Source organism: Thalassophryne amazonica, chromosome 16 (genome assembly GCF_902500255.1).
Source record: "Thalassophryne amazonica chromosome 16, fThaAma1.1, whole genome shotgun sequence".
Taxonomy (NCBI): domain Eukaryota; kingdom Metazoa; phylum Chordata; class Actinopteri; order Batrachoidiformes; family Batrachoididae; genus Thalassophryne; species Thalassophryne amazonica.
Genome location: NC_047118.1, coordinates 65,606,985 through 65,625,174, shown reverse-complemented (window position 1 = coordinate 65,625,174; position 18,190 = coordinate 65,606,985). Strand labels below are relative to the sequence as shown.

Genomic DNA, 18,190 nt, shown 5'->3' with positions numbered 1-18,190 from the left:
GTCTGCTTGAGGTTTCTTCCTCAGAGGGAGTTTTTCCTTACCACTGTTGCTCTGGGGGTTGGTAAGGTTAGACCTTACCTGTGTGAAGCGCTTTGAGGCAACTCTGTTGTGATTTGGCGCTATATAAATGAAAATAAATTGAAATTGAAAGTTGTGATCAATGTGGTAATCCCATCTGACAGCAACGTCAGAAAGAAGGAGCAATAGAAAATCAAGAAGTACCAAGGGCTGAAGGACCTCCAAGGGAGCAGATAGGTGGCAGTGGTGGTTGAGAGGTTTGACAACCCCTGGCAAAAATGCAGGAACGAAGCTGCGCGAAGGTTAAACGATGGCAGCGACAGTCAACGAAAGTCCAGATTTCTTGATTCGTCAGGGCTTCGTTGCCCTTCGTTAAGTGCCGTGTCACTGGGCCTTCACCCACCCCCTCCCTCGAAGTCTGCAGCCTGTTGACTCCGCGCGCACACATACACAGAGACACACACACCGACAGCTCCTTTGGTAAACTCCGCATTTTAGACGGCTTTGAAGAAGACGGTCACTGTCTTAATCAGCCGTCTTATCCAAACAGCAGGACGGATTGCTCCTCACCCTCCATGTTATTGTCCTGCCTTAAAATGAGAGCGAAACAGAGTGAGCGAGGCTGCAGCACAATGACGTCAGATTCTGAGTCGTTTTATGCTTTGTCCCTAGTTATCAGCAATTGATTCCTCATTCTTTAGCTGCAGGCTCATTTCTGGAAAATGACTTTTGGTTCCTCATACCTGTGATACAGATTCTTAGCCTCTTTACTATAAAATTAAATTTTTCCTTATTCCCCAAAGTATTCTTTACTGGAAACAGTCTGAAACTAAGAGTCTTGGGGATTATCTGATTCTTGAAAATGAAATAATCATTGTTCAAGTTTGGGGGCATTGTACAGCAACCACAGTGGGAATGCATACAGTAAATTAAACATTTTTTCATAAAACACATTAGTTGCAGTTTCATGTTATAGGAAAATCATGACATTAAATGTGATGTGGCCAATTGTGGCATGCAATTTTGGATGGTTTACCCTAAATTAGACTTTCCAGTTGCCTTGATTTATGAAACTGCTAGGTATCCAAAGTAAATTGGTACATTATAGGTGTCCGGACTTGTACCCAACATAAAATTAACTTAATACTGACCAGCAGAACATTTTTATGCTTATTTTTTTCATGCACTGTTATTTTGGTGCCCTAAGTGAATTTCAGCACATATAGTATTTGCGTTCTCATTCAGTTGACATTTTTACAATGGTGCAGCCACACTCATATCGGGACCAGCACCTAAAATGGAAGGAGAAACCAGAATTTAATGTGGCCTTATACTCATGTTCCCTTAGCCCTCTTGATGGTGTGTTTGTGTGTGTTTGTGTTTAATAAACTGTTAAGTTTGCAGTGGGGGACTCTGTTGCCTGCCAGAGGATAGGAGTCACCTTGACACTGATTTGATGCATTAGAACTCTGTTGTAAATCATTTGATCCACAACAATGGATTTTTGTTGGAAAATATAGAGAAGTGCAGAATAGTAAAAAAAAAAAAAAACACACCAGAAAACAGGATAGATAAAAGCATGAGATGGAGTGATATAGCAGGCGTAAAAGTTGTTTACTAATATAAGTAAGTTTAGCCAGAAATCATGTTACAATATCCCATAGATTTTTGAATTAGAGAAAATTACAGAAAAGAAATACAGTAATATTACAAATACACATTTAATGAGAGAAATGTTCTACTGCTATGGGAATAAAAATATTAGTTGCAGCAATTAATTTTGAAAGTCACGGTTTGTGAATACTTGTGTCACAGTTAGGAACAGAAAACCGAGTCTGATTTCTGACACTTTCATGGCGGTAATTGTGTCTGTTAAATGTGTGAAACAGTTTTACCCACGTGAAACTGTTTCTTGATTAGGAATTTCTCCTCTTTTCCCGATGCAATTAAAGTCATTGTAATTACATGTTGAATTTATATTATTGTTACAAAAATCGACAAAATGCCGTGCCTCTAATGTTGTAAACAGTTGTAGAATTCCGAATTAGACACCCAAAATGTGACGGGTCACAATGTTTGACAGAACACCGCAAACGCCACCAAGTGGTAGTAGTTGGTATTATGTTTTTTTTTTTTTTTTCCCCTCTGCTCAGGGGTGGTGGCCGCTGTTTTCTTTCAGAGATTCCAGATCAGTTCCCGAATGCATGGGAATGTTACGATAGGATTTCTTCCTAAACTTGTGTGAAAGTGGTCACTAAGTTTCTATAAGTTTTCGACAATCCTTTAAGTATCTTATGAGGATTTGGTTGTAAAGCCAGAAGCCGTTTTTGAGTCACTGTCGAGCGAATTTTCCTGCGATCCATTTGGGACAAGGAAAAGAGTTGGCTAACGTTAGCTGGCTCCAGACTAACAGCGTAGCCGCGGCGCAATGCAGGCCATAAAGTGTGTCGTTGTCGGGGACGGGTAAGTTCGATTTATCGAGCTAAAAAATTGTTTTGTTTGTGCCTCGTTTCTACGTGTTGGATGAAGAAAATCCTGCTCCTCGATTAAGCTTTAAAAACGTTACTATGGTGATAATAATTGTATATGTTTTTGATTATCTTTTAAAATTAGAACGAGTCGCCGTTTTATTTTTATTTATTTATTATTCTAAGCTGTTGCACTAGCTGGGAGCGAGAATGCAAGTCACTGTTATTCTGATAAATAATTCAGATTAGCGTCTAGCGCTCCCCCCCCATGTAATTTAAAAAAATACTTCTAGAACGTAGTTCAAATATTCTCAAACCAGACTTTAATTTGGGTAGAAATCTGAAGCTCAGTTAGTTGTAGTTGCTACGAGACATTGCTTACTCCAGTAAAGTTAGAAAGATATTCAGATTCGAAGCTCACGGCTCAATAAATTTTGAGACACACGCTGTAGAAAAAAACCAACACGTTTCTAACCTCAGGAAGGTAGACAACGAGCTACAACCTTATTTTTATCCGTATGAGCCGTGCTCTGAGCTGGAAAAATAACATTGATCAGAATGAGCAGGCGGCAGAGAAACGGAAGCGTAGGGACCGTCTACAAAATACACGAAAAAAAAACACCACAAAATATTCAATAAATTCATTGTAAAAAGGTGTGGTGTCACCAAATTCACTGAACACATCAGTGGTCTCCTGCTTGTTATACTACAGTGCTCATTTTTGGAAAAACGTTGGGTGAATTTTTTTATTTTTTAAATTTTCCGCTGATCATGAATGTGATGATTTGAGGCAGTGGCATCAGGTCTCCTCGGGAACTGCTGCAACGCGTTACGGTTAATGGCACGTGTCGCTGGTGAATGATCAGGAATCATTACGCACAGCCAAGAATAATGTTCCGCGCTATTGCCCATAACAGCGCATCAGAGAATTTTTTTAATATATACTTTAGAACTTTTCATTTTACAAGAAACAGAACACAATACACACACATATCCTTCTGCTCTCCCACCCCAAAACAAGACAAATAAACTGAAGAGAGCCCGGGGGCTAATGGAGAATTTTTTATTGTTGGAAATTTTCAATAGCATCAATGTTATATAAAAAAAAGTAATTGTGAAAAATTTTGGAGAATTTTTTTTAATTTTTTTATTTTTATTTAATTTTCAGTAGCATCAAACCAATTTTTTTTCACACCCTTTGCTCAATACTTTGTTGATGCACCTTTGACAGCAATTAGAGCCTCAAGTCTTCTTGAATATGATGCCACAAGCTTGGTGCACCTATCTTTGGGCAGTTTTGCCCATCCCTCTTTGGATGGGAAGTGACGGTGTACAACCATTTTCAGATCTCTCCAGAGATGTTCAATCATATTCAGGTCTGGGCTCTGGCTGGACCACTCAAGGAAATTCACAGAGTTGTCCTGAATCCACTCCTTTGATATCTTGGCTGTGTTTTTAGGGTCATTGTTTTGCTGAAAGATGAACCGTCACCCAAGTCTGAGGTCAAGTGCGCTCTGGAGCAGGTTTTTATCCAGGATGTCTCTGTACATTGCTGTATTCATCTTTCCCTCAATCCTGACCAGTCTCCCAATTCCTGCTTCTGAAAAAAAAAACAAAAAAACAGCATGATTAGGGATGGGTATCGAGAACCGGTTCCTTTCGGGTATCGTTAAGAAATAATTCGATCCACCGACATCAGTAAGCTTTGTGCTTAACGATTCTGTTATCCATCCTTCAGAGTGGTCGTTGTTTTGGGGGGTGTTTATGTGGAAAATGATAATTTCTCTACATTGATTACAGAGCTTGCAGCGGGTCCGTAATCAACTTTTCTGCAGCGCGGCTTTGCTTTGAACCTTGAACCAATCGAAGCAGTGGTTCGCAGATTGAAGCAATACTTCGATCTATTGCTTTGTTTATTCTTTCTTTTTTTCGCTTAATTTTCCCCCCGCTAAAACCTTAAGAGCATACGTCTGTGAGTATTATTTACCTTTTCTATGTTAAACTGACCTGTTATGGTCTTCTGAAACAGTTGAGAGATGTATTTTATAACTTAAAAACGGGAGCGATGCTAACGCGTTAGCATGTCTATGGCATTTTCAATGTTAAAAGTTAGCATTAAGCAGTTGCAGCTGTCATCACGTTCAGGTGCATTTGTTTTCAAATTGTAATATTTCTTAAATTTATTTTTGTTTATATATTAATAATCTAATGATTATTATATACAATACATACTTATTATATACAATTTTAGAGAAAGAGACAAAAAGAACCTGAATAGAAATACAACAGAAAATATAAAAGCAACTAACAATGAACATACATAAATAAATAAATAAATACATACAGAAATAAATGTTTCCTGTGAACACCTAGTGACTCTTATACCTCCATTTCATCCCTGTTTTATTTAAGTTTAATGACAGTTTGTTTTGGTCAAACCACATTTTCAATGTGTTAATTTCTTCAGTGATTTCCTCCAGAACTATCTGCAAAGCTAGAAAACTGCTGCATCCTAGTAAGAGCAGAATACTACTGGAATGAATTTGAATAAGGAAAGTTGTTTTTTTTTTCTCACCTAAATGGATGCTGCACTCACTCCAATTTATCGTCTGGAATAGTCCCAGATTGCATTTCACACCTTCTAGAATTCAAACATTTTCGTGCAGGTGGTGTTGGGGGGTAATTTTGGGTTTCAGCTTTTTTTGTTTTTCACCACTTTCATCCCTGAATATGTGCGGATTAAAGTTACTAACTGGGACTCCTGTTTTGTTGGGAGAAAGAAACGAGAATCATCCTCCGTTCTGTTCACACAGCTCCAAACGCTGTGCGGCTCTCTCCAGAGTCAAGTTAGAACGATAGAATCCAGTCTGAATTAATAACTTCAAAGCGAAACACAGTTTTGTTTATTTTGATTTATGTCCAGAGATCAAGGATACAGTGACCAATTTCATATTTATTTACTTTAAGACTCAATGAAATACATAGAAAACCTGTAAAGCCTACTTTTAGTACAAAATTCACGAGGTATCGATAAGGGAATCGATAAGGAATCGGACCGATAAGCAGAATCGATAATGGCATCGATATCGATAAAATCTTATCAATACCCATCCCTAAGCATGATGCTGCCACCACCATGCTTCACTGTAGGGATGGTGCCTGGTTTCCTCCAAACATGACACCTGGCAATGAAGCCAAAGAGTTCAATCTTTTTCTCATCAGACCAGAGGATTTTGTTTCTCATGGTCTGACATTCCTTCAGGTGCCTTTTTGACAAACACCAGACAGGCTGCCATGTGCCTTTTACTAAGGATTGGCTTCCGTCTGACCACTCTACCATACAGGCCTGATTGTTGGATTGCTACAGAGATGGTTGCCCTTCTGGAAGGTTCTCCTCTCTCCACAGAGGAATGCTGGAGCTCTGACAGAGTGACCATAGGGTTCTTGGTCATCTCCATGAACAAGGCCCTTCTTCCCCGATTGCTCAGTTTAGATGTGCGGCCAACTCTCGGAAGAGTCCTGGTGGATCTGAACTTCTTCCATTTTTGGATGATGGAGGCCACTGTGCCCATTGGGACCTTCAAAGCAGCAGAAATGTTTCTGTACCCTTCCCCAGATTTGTGCCTCGAGACAATCCTGTCTCTGAGGTCTGCAGACAATTCCTTTGACTTCATGCTTGGTTTGTGCTCTGACATGCACTGTCAACTGTGGGACCTTATATGTAGACAGGTGTGTGCCTTTCCAAATCATGTCCAATCATCTGAATTTATTCCAGGTGGACTCCAGTTAAGCTGAAGAAACATCTCAGGGATGATCAGTGGAAACAGAATGAACTGTGTGTAGAATTTTGAGGGAAAAAAAAATGAATTTCATCCATTTTGGAATAAGGCTGTAACGTAACAAAATGTGGAAAAAGTGAAGCACTGTGAATACTTTCCGGATGCACTGTAACAACTCTCGTATGAAACAACCTATTGATATCTATACTGGTATAGAGTTGAAATTATTTTGAAGCCAACACCCCATTTCCACAGGGTGCCATTCTGTTACAATCGGCCATGATCCAAAAAGGCAAAAACAGGATGAAACTGCAAATGCTGACCTGGCAGCTGAAGTGACTTATAAAGTGCAGACCTTGCAAACCACCCGAAAATGAAAGTAAAGCGCTGCGCCGTTGACCAGAACTGCAACAAAAGCTGCTTCTGCTTCAGATGTTTACCCCAATGGAGCACAATAAAACAATTTTCAAGCTGTTCTCACTGGGCCTACTCCGTTTAAAGACATTTGAACATGATTGAAGCTGTTAAGACTACAAATACCCGGATGTTACATGGACCAGTGACGATTCGGCATATTGGGATGAAATTTTTGAACAGCTTGAAAATTTCACCCCTATTTCAAAACTGGTGCTGATGATAGCCTTAACTACTACATATATCAAGTAGGGATGCCACAAACAATTATTTTGATAATCAACTAGTCACCGATTATTTTTGCGATTAGTCGACTAATCGGATCAAACGTAAATTGTGGCTTAATGCACCAGTATGCAGCTGCTCTTACATAACCATCATTAGCTTCAAGCTTGAAGTGTCTAAGATATGTGCTAACTAAAAATAAAGACAGTTAAGATGATAGTTCATTCAACTTTTACTTGGTAACAAAGTCGTTCATTGAAGAGGAATGTATTTTTTAGCGCTGTAACTTAGCGTTATAAAACATTAGCATTATCACATTTCTTATTCAAACATGACATCGCTGTTATAATGTTATAGCAGACACATATGTCTGCTAAGGCTAATGAAATTGTCATCGTTAATGTTAACATTTACAGCTAAGTAAGTAGCTCACTATAGACATTAATGTTAGTGGCTAACTAGCCAGTTAGCTTACCGAGATTACTCTCGCTTCGTCAGAATCAGCCACAGCGTGTTTCCTTCTCAGATGCTCCTGCATCATTGTTGTACTGCCATGGAAGGCAAGTTCTACCTTGTAGATTTTGCATTACATGTTTTTCTCTTTAATTTGGCTAAAATGCTCCCAAACCTTTGAGCTTTGTTGCCGGCTAGCCATGATATTGTTTGGGCATAACTTTTCCGGTGATATCACGGCTGATCCAGATTACTGCGCATGTGCGTCAAGGACAGAAAGGCAGCGGAAGATACAGCAGCAGTTTTGAGAGAAAACCGAAGCTTAAAAAAAAGATGACGTTGAGTAATAAATTAGTTGCCGACTATTTTGATAGTCGACGTAATTGTGACTAGTCGACTAATTGTGCCAGCTCTAATGTCACGTTCATGACTGACAAAGATGGATCAGGATGTTACTGTGATGCTTCAAAACGCACCCCAATTTGCTATTTGGGATGAAACAGGAAGGAACGGGGCTCTGTGGAATAGCCCAAAACATTCTGCACATTACAGAAATTTGTAATTGGGGGACAGACAGTACCTGACTTTTCACACGCATAATTGTGAAACCAGTGTTTGTGTTACCAATAGAAGCTACCTAAGTTATGTGTACTTCTGCCTAGTGCGTAAAAATGCACGTCTCATCCTGGCAACTACTTGACACACAAAAACCAACACTGGCTGGTCCTCGCAGAGGAGGTGGGGACCAGCCAGAATCAAGCATGGCTTTTGATGTACTGCTGTCTATCTGGGAAAGGACTACATGTGTGCATCAAAAACAAGAATGAGTTATGAGCATTCCTAGAACAGCCAGAGGGCAGATATGACGATCTTGGGGAATTTGATCGGCAGGAGTCTGAATATAAATGGAGAATCTCTGATAGTTGTCTTCCATGGGTAAATGTTCAGCTTTTTCAGTTTTCTTGTATGACATGCTCATTCTTCAGCTTCACAGAAGAAAACCATGTTGTCTGGGAATCATTAAAGCCAGTCAATCACCTTAAAAACACACTAGATAAACAAAACTGTTATACTGTCACATATAGTGGGACATGTCAACATTTGTCCCAGAATGCATTGTGGTGTCACAAAATTGTACGCACTAGACAGAAGCGCACATAACTCGAGAAGCCTCTATTTTGTTACCAACATAAAAAGTTGTTGTCGGAAATAAATCTAATGAAGATTTTAAACTAAAAAGGTAAAATAAGTAGAGGTTTAGGTTATTAGTTTAATGTCAGCTGGGTGTTATTGCTTGTGTTCAATTTTCAAATATTTTGTAACAACAGTGATTTAGAAGTCCGTGGTGGTGACTGAAGCTAACTAACATCTATGTTCTCCTGAAAATGCTAAAACATATTTGTGGTTTATTATAAACAATTAAGGAGGATTAAATAAACATCTCGAAAGTTTTACTCTATATTCTGATTACTTAAAATCAAGGTGGAATATCATAATATATAAATATACTTTTTTACATGATACTTTATATTATAAAACAAATCTTAACATTTTATGGTGCCACAAAAGTAAAATTTATAGGAGTTCTATCAGCTTGTACAAAAACTATATCCAATGCACAATACAGCTCAAATTAATTAAGTTGAAAACTTGTAACAAGACTTTGTTACAAAATGTGCCCTGATTGTGGCTGACCTCAGACTTCATGAAAGCTTTTGACATCTTGACAAATGATTACTGGAGAAGTTGAAGAACTATGACATCAGAGGGAAGGTGTTAGGCTGGACAGGCAACTTTCTGCTTGGAAAGCAGCAGCGAGTTACAGTTAGACAAGCACACTCTATGGATCGCAGTGCTGAGCAGAATCTCACAGGGTAGAGACCTTGGCCCACTGCTTTTTATACTGTACATAAACAACGTCCCAGACAATGTTGTCAGCTCCACTCTGTATTTGCATAATTGCATATTACGCAAAGATTTAGAGTGATCCATGGTGAATAGTGCTGCCAAAAGCTGCAAGATGAGATAAGTATAAGTATATATAAGTAGAAGAAACTCCATCCAGAGAAATGCAAGAGAATGACAATAACCCACCAAAGAAGAGCACCAGGAGAACAAGACTATTTCATGTTCTCAGACAGCAAAGGCAGAATCCAACTTTAGAAATTGAGTAAAGAGAAAACACTGGCTTCATAGTGTACCAGAATCTCATGTGCAAAGAAATCGTGTATGACTCAAATTCTCCTCTCAATCTATTGAAAATCGGAGCCAACCAAACTACATACTGTGATTCAGATGTGGACCCAATTTACCTATGCATCTCAGTGAGCTGAGACTGTTCTTAAGTGGTGAAGTATCTGGCAGGTTTAACAGCTTCTTTTGGGTGTGGTGGATACCACAGCAGCACAGTCTTTGATTGTCCTGTTATTCATATTTTGAAGTCATAATACCATGAAACTGAGTGAATATTTACCTCTCCTGCTCATCTTGGAACCATGGATGGAGTTGTACAATTCTCCATACTGTAGCATAGTGGAGTCCTGGAGTCTTTGGTAGAATGAGGAGTGCTCCATCATCAAATGCGCATTGCAGCAAAGGAAGGAAAGGAAATTATTTACTGTTGATTTTTACCCAAGCACACAGGCGGCTTGTACTATTTTTGGTCACTTTTCAACCTTAACAAATGCCAGCCACACTCGTAACAGGTCTGAATAAAAATATTTTATTAAGAACAACTAGTGAAAGAGACTTTATGCTGTTTGTTTCAAACACTGAGTATTGTAAGGACAAGCGGACACGTTCCAGTGTTGCATAGAACATGCGTATATTGATATTGTGCTAAATTTAAACCATTAGCTCATTGAATGGCATGTTTTTAAGGCTGATTTTTATTTATTTGTGAACATATCCTTGTAACTGTACATCTCACAGAATTAAACTTAATTGTACAGAGACATGCAGCCATCTATAAATGCCATCAAATTATGTACATCATGTTTTGAATTTTTGTGAACTACACAGTCGAATTTTGCTTTAATATTTCACAGCAAAAGTGCTCGATCAGTCACAACCGAAACCTTTAATGATTGTTAAAGTAGGTGTGTGTGCGTGTGTGTGGAGGAGGGGTGAGTTTCTATCATCTGAGCTAATGTTTTTCTTTCTTACATTTCCAGAGCTGTAGGTAAGACCTGCCTGCTCATCAGCTACACCACCAATGCCTTTCCTGGAGAGTACATTCCCACAGTGTGAGTTGACAAGAGTTACGCAGACTTTATACCTACACAGTGACCAATGCTTAGACAACTGCAGCTGAAACAAATGCATCGGCATGGCGGTCACCTTTGGCGGTCACCTTTGACAGTCACCAGTGAATTTCTACATCAGGCAGTTGGGGAAGAAGCAACGCAAACTGTTGCTGGGGTGTCACAAATGTGGTACAACCCCAATTCCATTGAAGTTGGGATGTTGTGTGAAATGTAAATAAAAACAGAATACAATGATTTGCAACTCCTCTTCAACCTATATTCAATTGAATACACCACAAAGACAAGATATTTAATGTTCAAACTGATAGACTTTTTTGTTTTTGCGCAAAGATTTGCTCATTTTGAAATGATGCCTGCAACACATTTCAAAAAAGTTGGAGACGGGGCAACAAAAGACTGGAAAAGCTGATGAATGCTCAAAGAACACCTAATTGGAAACAGGTGAGTGTCATGATTGGGTATAAAAGGACCATCCCCAAAATGCTCAGCCGTTGACAAGCAAAGATGGGGCGAGGATCACCACTTTGTGAATAAGTGTGTGGAAAAAATAGTCCAACAGTTTAAGAACAATCAGCGTTCAATTGCAAGGAATTTAGGGATTCCATCATCTACAGTCCATAATATAATCAGAAGAGTCAGAAATCTGGAGAACTTTCTACACATAAGCGGCAAGGCTGAAAACCAGCATTGAACATTTTCTCCCTTTATATAGCACCCCTTGGGCACATATTGCGGCGTTTTGGGATTACCTTTCACTGCTATGCAGATGATACTCGGTTATACATGCCGATAACCGCTGGTAATCTCGTTCACATAAAATCCTTAGAAGATTGCCTTGCAGCAGTGAGAAGTTGGATGTCTAGAAACTTCCTACTTTTAAACTCTGATAAGACTGAAATAATGGTTCTTGGTCCAGTGAGACATGGCATCAATTTGACCAGTTAACGCTCAGCCTCGGCTCGTGTGTCATACATCACACTGACAGAGTGAGGAATTGGGGTAATTTTTGATCCTTTGTTGTCCTTCGGCCTCCACATTAGAAATATTACTAGGACTGCTTTCTTCCACCTGCGAAATATAGCGAAGATTCATCCCATGCTGTCTATGGCTGATGCTGATCCACGGTGCTGCCAACGACAAGGGAATGTCATTGCAAGTCCAGACTTAAGACGCACTTATTTTCCCTTTCATATGGCTAGCATACTGGTACAGTTTTGTTTTACGCTTTTTACTCTTTTAATTCATTTATTAGCAATTGGAGTGGGCTGCAGCTTCAACTTTACCTAAATTCTCTGTCTTTTAGTGAAGTTTAGGGCTAGTGGCCGGTGATCACCTTAGTATTTCTCTCTTTTTTTTTTGTTGTTTAATGCTGGCAAATTATACAGTATTTTTTGTCTTTCTGATGCCTGATTCTGTTTTTCTCTGTTTAAGGTGCAGCTCCATCCAGAGATGGGAGTTGTATTCGTGTTGGCAATCCTCCTGTCCTGTGCGCCAATAGCATTTCTTGTATATTCGTCCGTGAATTGTTCTGTAATTTATGTTTGTAGCATGGCCCAAGCAGAGGGTCACCCCTTTGAGTCTGGTCTGCTTGAGGTTTCTTCCTCAGAGGGAGTTTTTCCTTACCTCTGTTGCTCTGGGGGTTGGTAAGGTTAGACCTTACCTGTGTGAAGCGCTTTGAGGCAACTCTGTTGTGATTTGGCACTATATAAATGAAAATAAATCGAAAATTGAAATTGAAAAATGCCAGTGACCTTCGATCCCTCAGACAGCACTGCATTAAAAACCAACATCATTGTGTAAAGGATCTTCCCACGTGGGCTCAGGAACACTTCAGAAAACCATTGTCAGTTAACACAGTTCATCGCTACATCTACACGTGCAAGTTAAAACTCTACCATGCAAAGCAACATCCAGAAACACCGCCGTCTTCTCTGGGCCCGAGCTCATTTGAAATGGACAGACGCAAAGTGGAAAAGTGTGCTGTGGTCTGATGAGTCCACATTTCAAGTTGTTTTTGGAAATCATGGATGTCATGTCCTCCGGACAAAAGAGGAAAAAGACCACCCAGATTGTTAAAAGCCAGCATCTGTGATGGTATGGGGGTGCGTTAGTGCTCATGGCATGGGCAACTTACACATCTGTGATGGCACCATTACTGCTGAAAGGTACATCCAGGTTTTGGAGCAACCCATGCTGCCATCCAAGCAACTTCTTTTTCAGGGACGTCCCTGCTTATTTCAGCAAGACAATGCCAAGCCACATTCTGCATGTGTTCAACAGTGTGGCTTTGTAGTAAAAGAGTGCGGGTACTAGACTGGCCTGCCTGCAGACCAGACCTGTCACCCATTGAAACTGTGTGGCGCATTATGAAGTGCAAAATACGACAACAGAGACCCCGGACTGTTGAACAACTGAAGTCGTACATCAAGCAAGAATGGGAAAGAATTCCAACTACAAAGCTTCAACAGTTAGTGTCCTCAGTTCCCAAACGCTTATTGAGTGTTGTTAGAAGGAAAGGTGATGTAACACAGTGGTAAACATACCACTGTCCCAGCTTTTTTGAAACGTGTTGAAGGCATCCATTTCAAAATGAGCAAATATTTGCACAAAAACAATAAAGTCTATCAGTTTGAACATTAAATATCTTGTCTTTGTAGTGTATTCAATTGAATATAGGTTGAAGAGGATTTGCAAATCATTTGTATTCTGTTTTTATTTACATTTTACACACCGTTCCAACTTCATTGGAATTGGGGTTGTACATTAGTCAATTATTGGCTAAATGACTAAAGTTGGTGTGATTTTACTTAGTTCTGTTTTTTATTTCTGTGACTGTGCAAAGAAAAGTATATGATCTTGTTTGTGAGCGTTTGAGAGCAAGTTTATCTGAGCGAGATAAAGAAAAAAGCACATTTGAATGAATGAAAGAATGAATTAATTTATTTGGCACACAAGTCAACAATAACAAAAACTCATAACAAAACAACTCAACAATGTACTCATGTGACCGAAAGGGTGTGAGCAAAAGCAAAGCAGTTCTGGTAAGTGACTTGAGTTTTGTCCTACAGGTTTTGCAAACAGTTGTCATCTGCTTGGGACTCCGGCGAGGGCGGTTGCATCTCCTCCTCTATCTCTGCTCCAACCTTCAAAGTCCCTACTTCACCAAACTGTGAATTTTTCTAACTATATTGGATTAACCATGGAATTGATCAGCTGGTCTCTGAACGCTATTGACACCATTTTTTCAACAACCAAATCAGGGCCGGGGCACCCTGTGTGCCCAGATGGAACCTACCCTGCGGGCTATGTTCTCGACGCCTGGGAGAAATGGCATGTCGCATGCTTGGTGCCACTTTCTGTGGAGGGTGTGTACGATTTATTTATATTGGGTTTTATCATAGGAGGGATGGTACTTATTGGCTTATGTGCTGCCCTGATCTACCGGAGAATTGGCAAGACGGCTGCCACCAGAACCACAACCCCTGACCTGTCCGTCATGATTAATGAGTTGGGCAAGGCGATATATTCTCAGAGTGCGTTCACCCTTGAACTCGGACGCAAGTTGGATAACATCTCGGAGCAAATGTACGCCTTGCAAAGGAACATGTCGGAGACCAGGAAATACTCCAGAATTGGATCTGGTTGTACATGAGAACTGCAAATGTGTTTTCACTGTTCAACCATAAACATGGCAGGCTTATCAGCCTCTGAAGGTCAAAACACCCCGTTGTTTTCCTCCAGAAGAATTTCCACGGCCTTGGTGAACCATTTGGTTGCCTTCTTATCTATTGCCACTCCAGCACACACGGACAGAAACTGACATTAACTTAACTCATCTGCCACCCACACATGGACAGTAACTGATATGCATGCTCCCATCCCCCGCTCACGCCACTCCCCTCCCCCTTCGGGGCGCAGCGCAGCTTTAGCTGCAGCAGCTCCCCATTCCCCCCAAGCTGGCTGCGAGACCACGTGTTGCTGCAGCTCCCCACACTCACATTTTCTCACTTTGGATGACGGACTGTTTCAAAGTTTAGTGTACATAAACAATCAAATGTATATGTGCAGTTGTTTTAATCTTGATGTGGGGCATTATTACGTTCAACTAGTAATAATTGTGGATTAATTGCTGTATATTTGTATGAAGTAATTGGGTGTGAAATGAATTGCCCTTTTAGGGATCAATAAAGTTGTCTGAGTCTGATTAAACAATGTAAAAGCATAGGTAGACTGTAGGTTTTTCCATATTTTAGGCATAGTATAACATTAACCCTCTGGGGTCCGAAACCATGTGACGGTGGAGCAATTCCGATTGGACACTCACATTGCACACGTCATCACACAGCTTCTATGAGGAGTACAAAGATGGCCGATGACTGGCTCGAAAGTCCGTGGAGTTAACTTTTCAGCAAAAAAAAAAGTGTTTCTATCTCATATCATTAAAAAGTTATTTATAATTTAGTAAAGCTTGGTCTTAGCTTTCGTGTACGACGGCGTCGGCCCAAGAGGGTTAATATAATGCTGCCTTTGAAATTTTGGAGGTCGAGGAATCAGTCTGTCTGTCCATCTGCCTGTGAGACGCTTAGGCACAACTCCTAGGTTGGTGGATTTCAGTGAATCTTTACACAGTGATAGCACACTGAACGAAGATGTGCATGAAGAAAAATTATTCTCGTCTTACATTTTCAACTGGAGATAATTGAACTTTTATTTAAAAACATATTTATCAGTTATGTATCAAAACACTAGTTGGGCTCTTCAGTCCTGAAGTTTATTAGTTTAATTCAAGTATTTCATCACAAAAGATTTATGACTTGTGTGTGTGTGTGTGAATTTCTTTCTTTCTTTCTTTATTTTTTAGCTTGTTCATACAGTAGATCTCTAGTTTAAAATTAATTTGAATTAAGTTGATCATTCATGAGTCACTGCACGGGTAGGGTGGCGCATTGCTGTCACGTTGTTTTTGTAATGGAAAATTCTGGTGACTGGTAGAACAGGTTTCTCTTTGCTGGACATTCTTATGTAAGTGATCGTTGAGCTTCCTGGTTTGGGACATGCTGTTTTGGGAACTCATGATGAAAACACTGGTTGTGGATCTTTTGAGTAAGTTACTGTGTGTTGATCTCTGATGTCCCTCTGGCACAGACTGTTGATGAATGAGATTTTTTTTGACTACATCAAATGTGAGAAGATGGTTTCAAGATGCAGAATACAATCCCTGGCAAAAATTATGGAATCACCGGCCTCGGAGGATGTTCATTGAGTTGTTTAATATTGTAGAAAAAAAGCAGATCACAGACATGACACAAAACTAAAGTCATTTCAAATGGCAACTTTCTGGCTTTAAGAAACACTATAAGAAATCAGGAAAAAAAATTGTGGAAGTCAGTAACGGTTACTTTTTTAGACCATGCAGAGGGAAAAAAATATGGAATCACTCAAATCTCATTGGAACGGCACCAAACAAAAGTTCCAGCATCATCACCTTGCCCAATGCAGATTCGAGATTCATCACTGAATATGACTTTCATCCAGTCATCCACAGTCCACAATTGCTTTTCCTTAGCCCGTTGTAACCTTGTTTTTTTCTGTTTAGGTGTTAATGATGGCTTTCGTTTAGCTTTTCTGTATGTAAATGCCATTTCCTTTAGGCGGTTTCTTACAGTTCAGTCACAGACGTTGACTCCAGTTTCCTCCCATTCGTTCCTCATTTGTTTTGTTGTGCATTTTCGATTTTTGAGACATATTGCTTTAAGTTTTCTATCTTGACGCTTTGATGTCTTCCTTGGTCTACCAGTATGTTTTCCTTTAACAACCTTCCCATGTTGTTTGTATTTGGTCCAGAGTTTAGACACAGGTGACTGTGAACAACCAACATCTTTTGCAACATTGCGTGATGATTTACCCTCTTTTAAGAGTTTGATAATCCTCTCCTTTGTTTCAATTGACATCTCTCGTGTTGGAGCCATGATTCATGTCAGTCCACTTGGTGCAACAGCTCTCCAAGGTGTGATCACTCCTTTTTAGATGCAGACTAATGAGCAGATCTGATTTGATGCAGGTGTTAGTTTTCGGGATGAAAATTTACAGGGTGATTCCATAATTTATTCCTCAGAATTGAGTGAGTCCATATTTTTTTCCCTCTGCTTGGTCTAAAAAAGTAACCATTACTGACTGCCACAATTATTTTTCCTGATTTCTTATAGTGTTTCTTAAAGCCAGAAAGTTACCATTTGAAATGACTTTAGTTTTGTGTCATGTCTGTGATCTGCTTTTTTCTACAAAATTAAACAACTGAATGAACATCCTCCGAGGCCGGTGATTCCATAATTATTGCCAGGGGTTGTATACATCAAACATATAATTGTTCATAAATAAACAGATTTAAAAAGGGAGATGAGTGATAAAAGAACAGAGCTTTTGTAGCCTGAAGGCTGAGGAAGAACTGGTTATGTTATGCAAACAGGGAAATACTTTGTCTTCTTGGACTTCAGCATCAGAGTGTCACAAGTATTGGGACACTGAAATAATATTGTGCAGAAGGCTGTTTTATCCAAAGAACCACATAAAGTTGACTTTATTTCAATTTAACAAATTAATATTTGTTCTCTAAACAGTATGACATTTAGCTCAAAATATTTCCACATTAATCTCAATATCTGAGTATATTTTGCAACAGAGGCCCTAATACCTCAGTTCTGAATAGCAACTGTCATTTTATAGATTGAATTTTGTACTCAACAAAAATATAAACACGACACTTTTGGCTTTGCTCCCATTTTGTATGAGATGAACTCAAAGATCTAAAACTTTTTCCACATACACAATATCACCATTTCCCTCAAATATTGTTCACAAACCAGTCTAAATCTGTGATAGTGAGCACTTCTTTGCTGAGATAATCCATCCCACCTCACAGGTGTGCCATACCAAGATGCTGATTAGACACCATGATTAGTGCACAGGTGTGCCTTAGACTGTCCACAATAAAAGGCCACTCTGAAAGGTGCAGTTTTGTTTTATTAGGGGTGGGGGAGATACCAGTCAGTATCTGGTGTGACCACCATTTGCCTCATGCAGTGCAACACATCTCCTTCGCATAGAGTTGATCAGGTTGTCAATTGTGGCCTGTGGAATGTTGGTCCACTCCTCTTCAATGGCTGTGCGAAGTTGCTAGATATTGGCAGGAACTGGTACACGCTGTCGTATACGCCGGTCCAGAGCATCCCAAACATGCTCAATGGGTGACATGTCCGGTGAGTATGCCGGCCATGCAAGAACTGGGACATTTTCAGCTTCCAAGAATTGTGTACAGATCCTTGCAACATGGGGCCGTGCATTATCCTGCTGCAACATGAGGTGATGGTCTTGGATGTGGCACAACAATGGGCCTCAGGATCTCGTCACGGTATCTCTGTGCATTCAAAATGCCATCAATAAAATGCACCTGTGTTCTTCGTCCATAACAGACGCCTGCCCATACCGTAACCCCACCACCACCATGGGCCACTCGATCCACAACATTGACATCAGAAAACCGCTCACCCACACGACGCCACACACGCTG

At 39.9% G+C, this 18,190-nt stretch overlaps 1 protein-coding gene across 1 annotated transcript in view; it reads left to right on the top strand.

Annotated features, from left to right (window-relative positions):
- Positions 1-2,170: 2,170 nt before the first annotated feature.
- LOC117528788 (ras-related C3 botulinum toxin substrate 3-like) overlaps positions 2,171-18,190 on the top strand; it is a 33,820-nt gene continuing 17,800 nt past the window's right edge. Inside the window, exons 1-2 of the mRNA XM_034191412.1 lie at positions 2,171-2,481; positions 10,531-10,602. Coding sequence (XP_034047303.1) covers positions 2,447-2,481; positions 10,531-10,602 — 107 coding nt within the window. The 5' untranslated portion in view covers positions 2,171-2,446. The remainder of the gene's footprint in view (positions 2,482-10,530; positions 10,603-18,190) is intronic.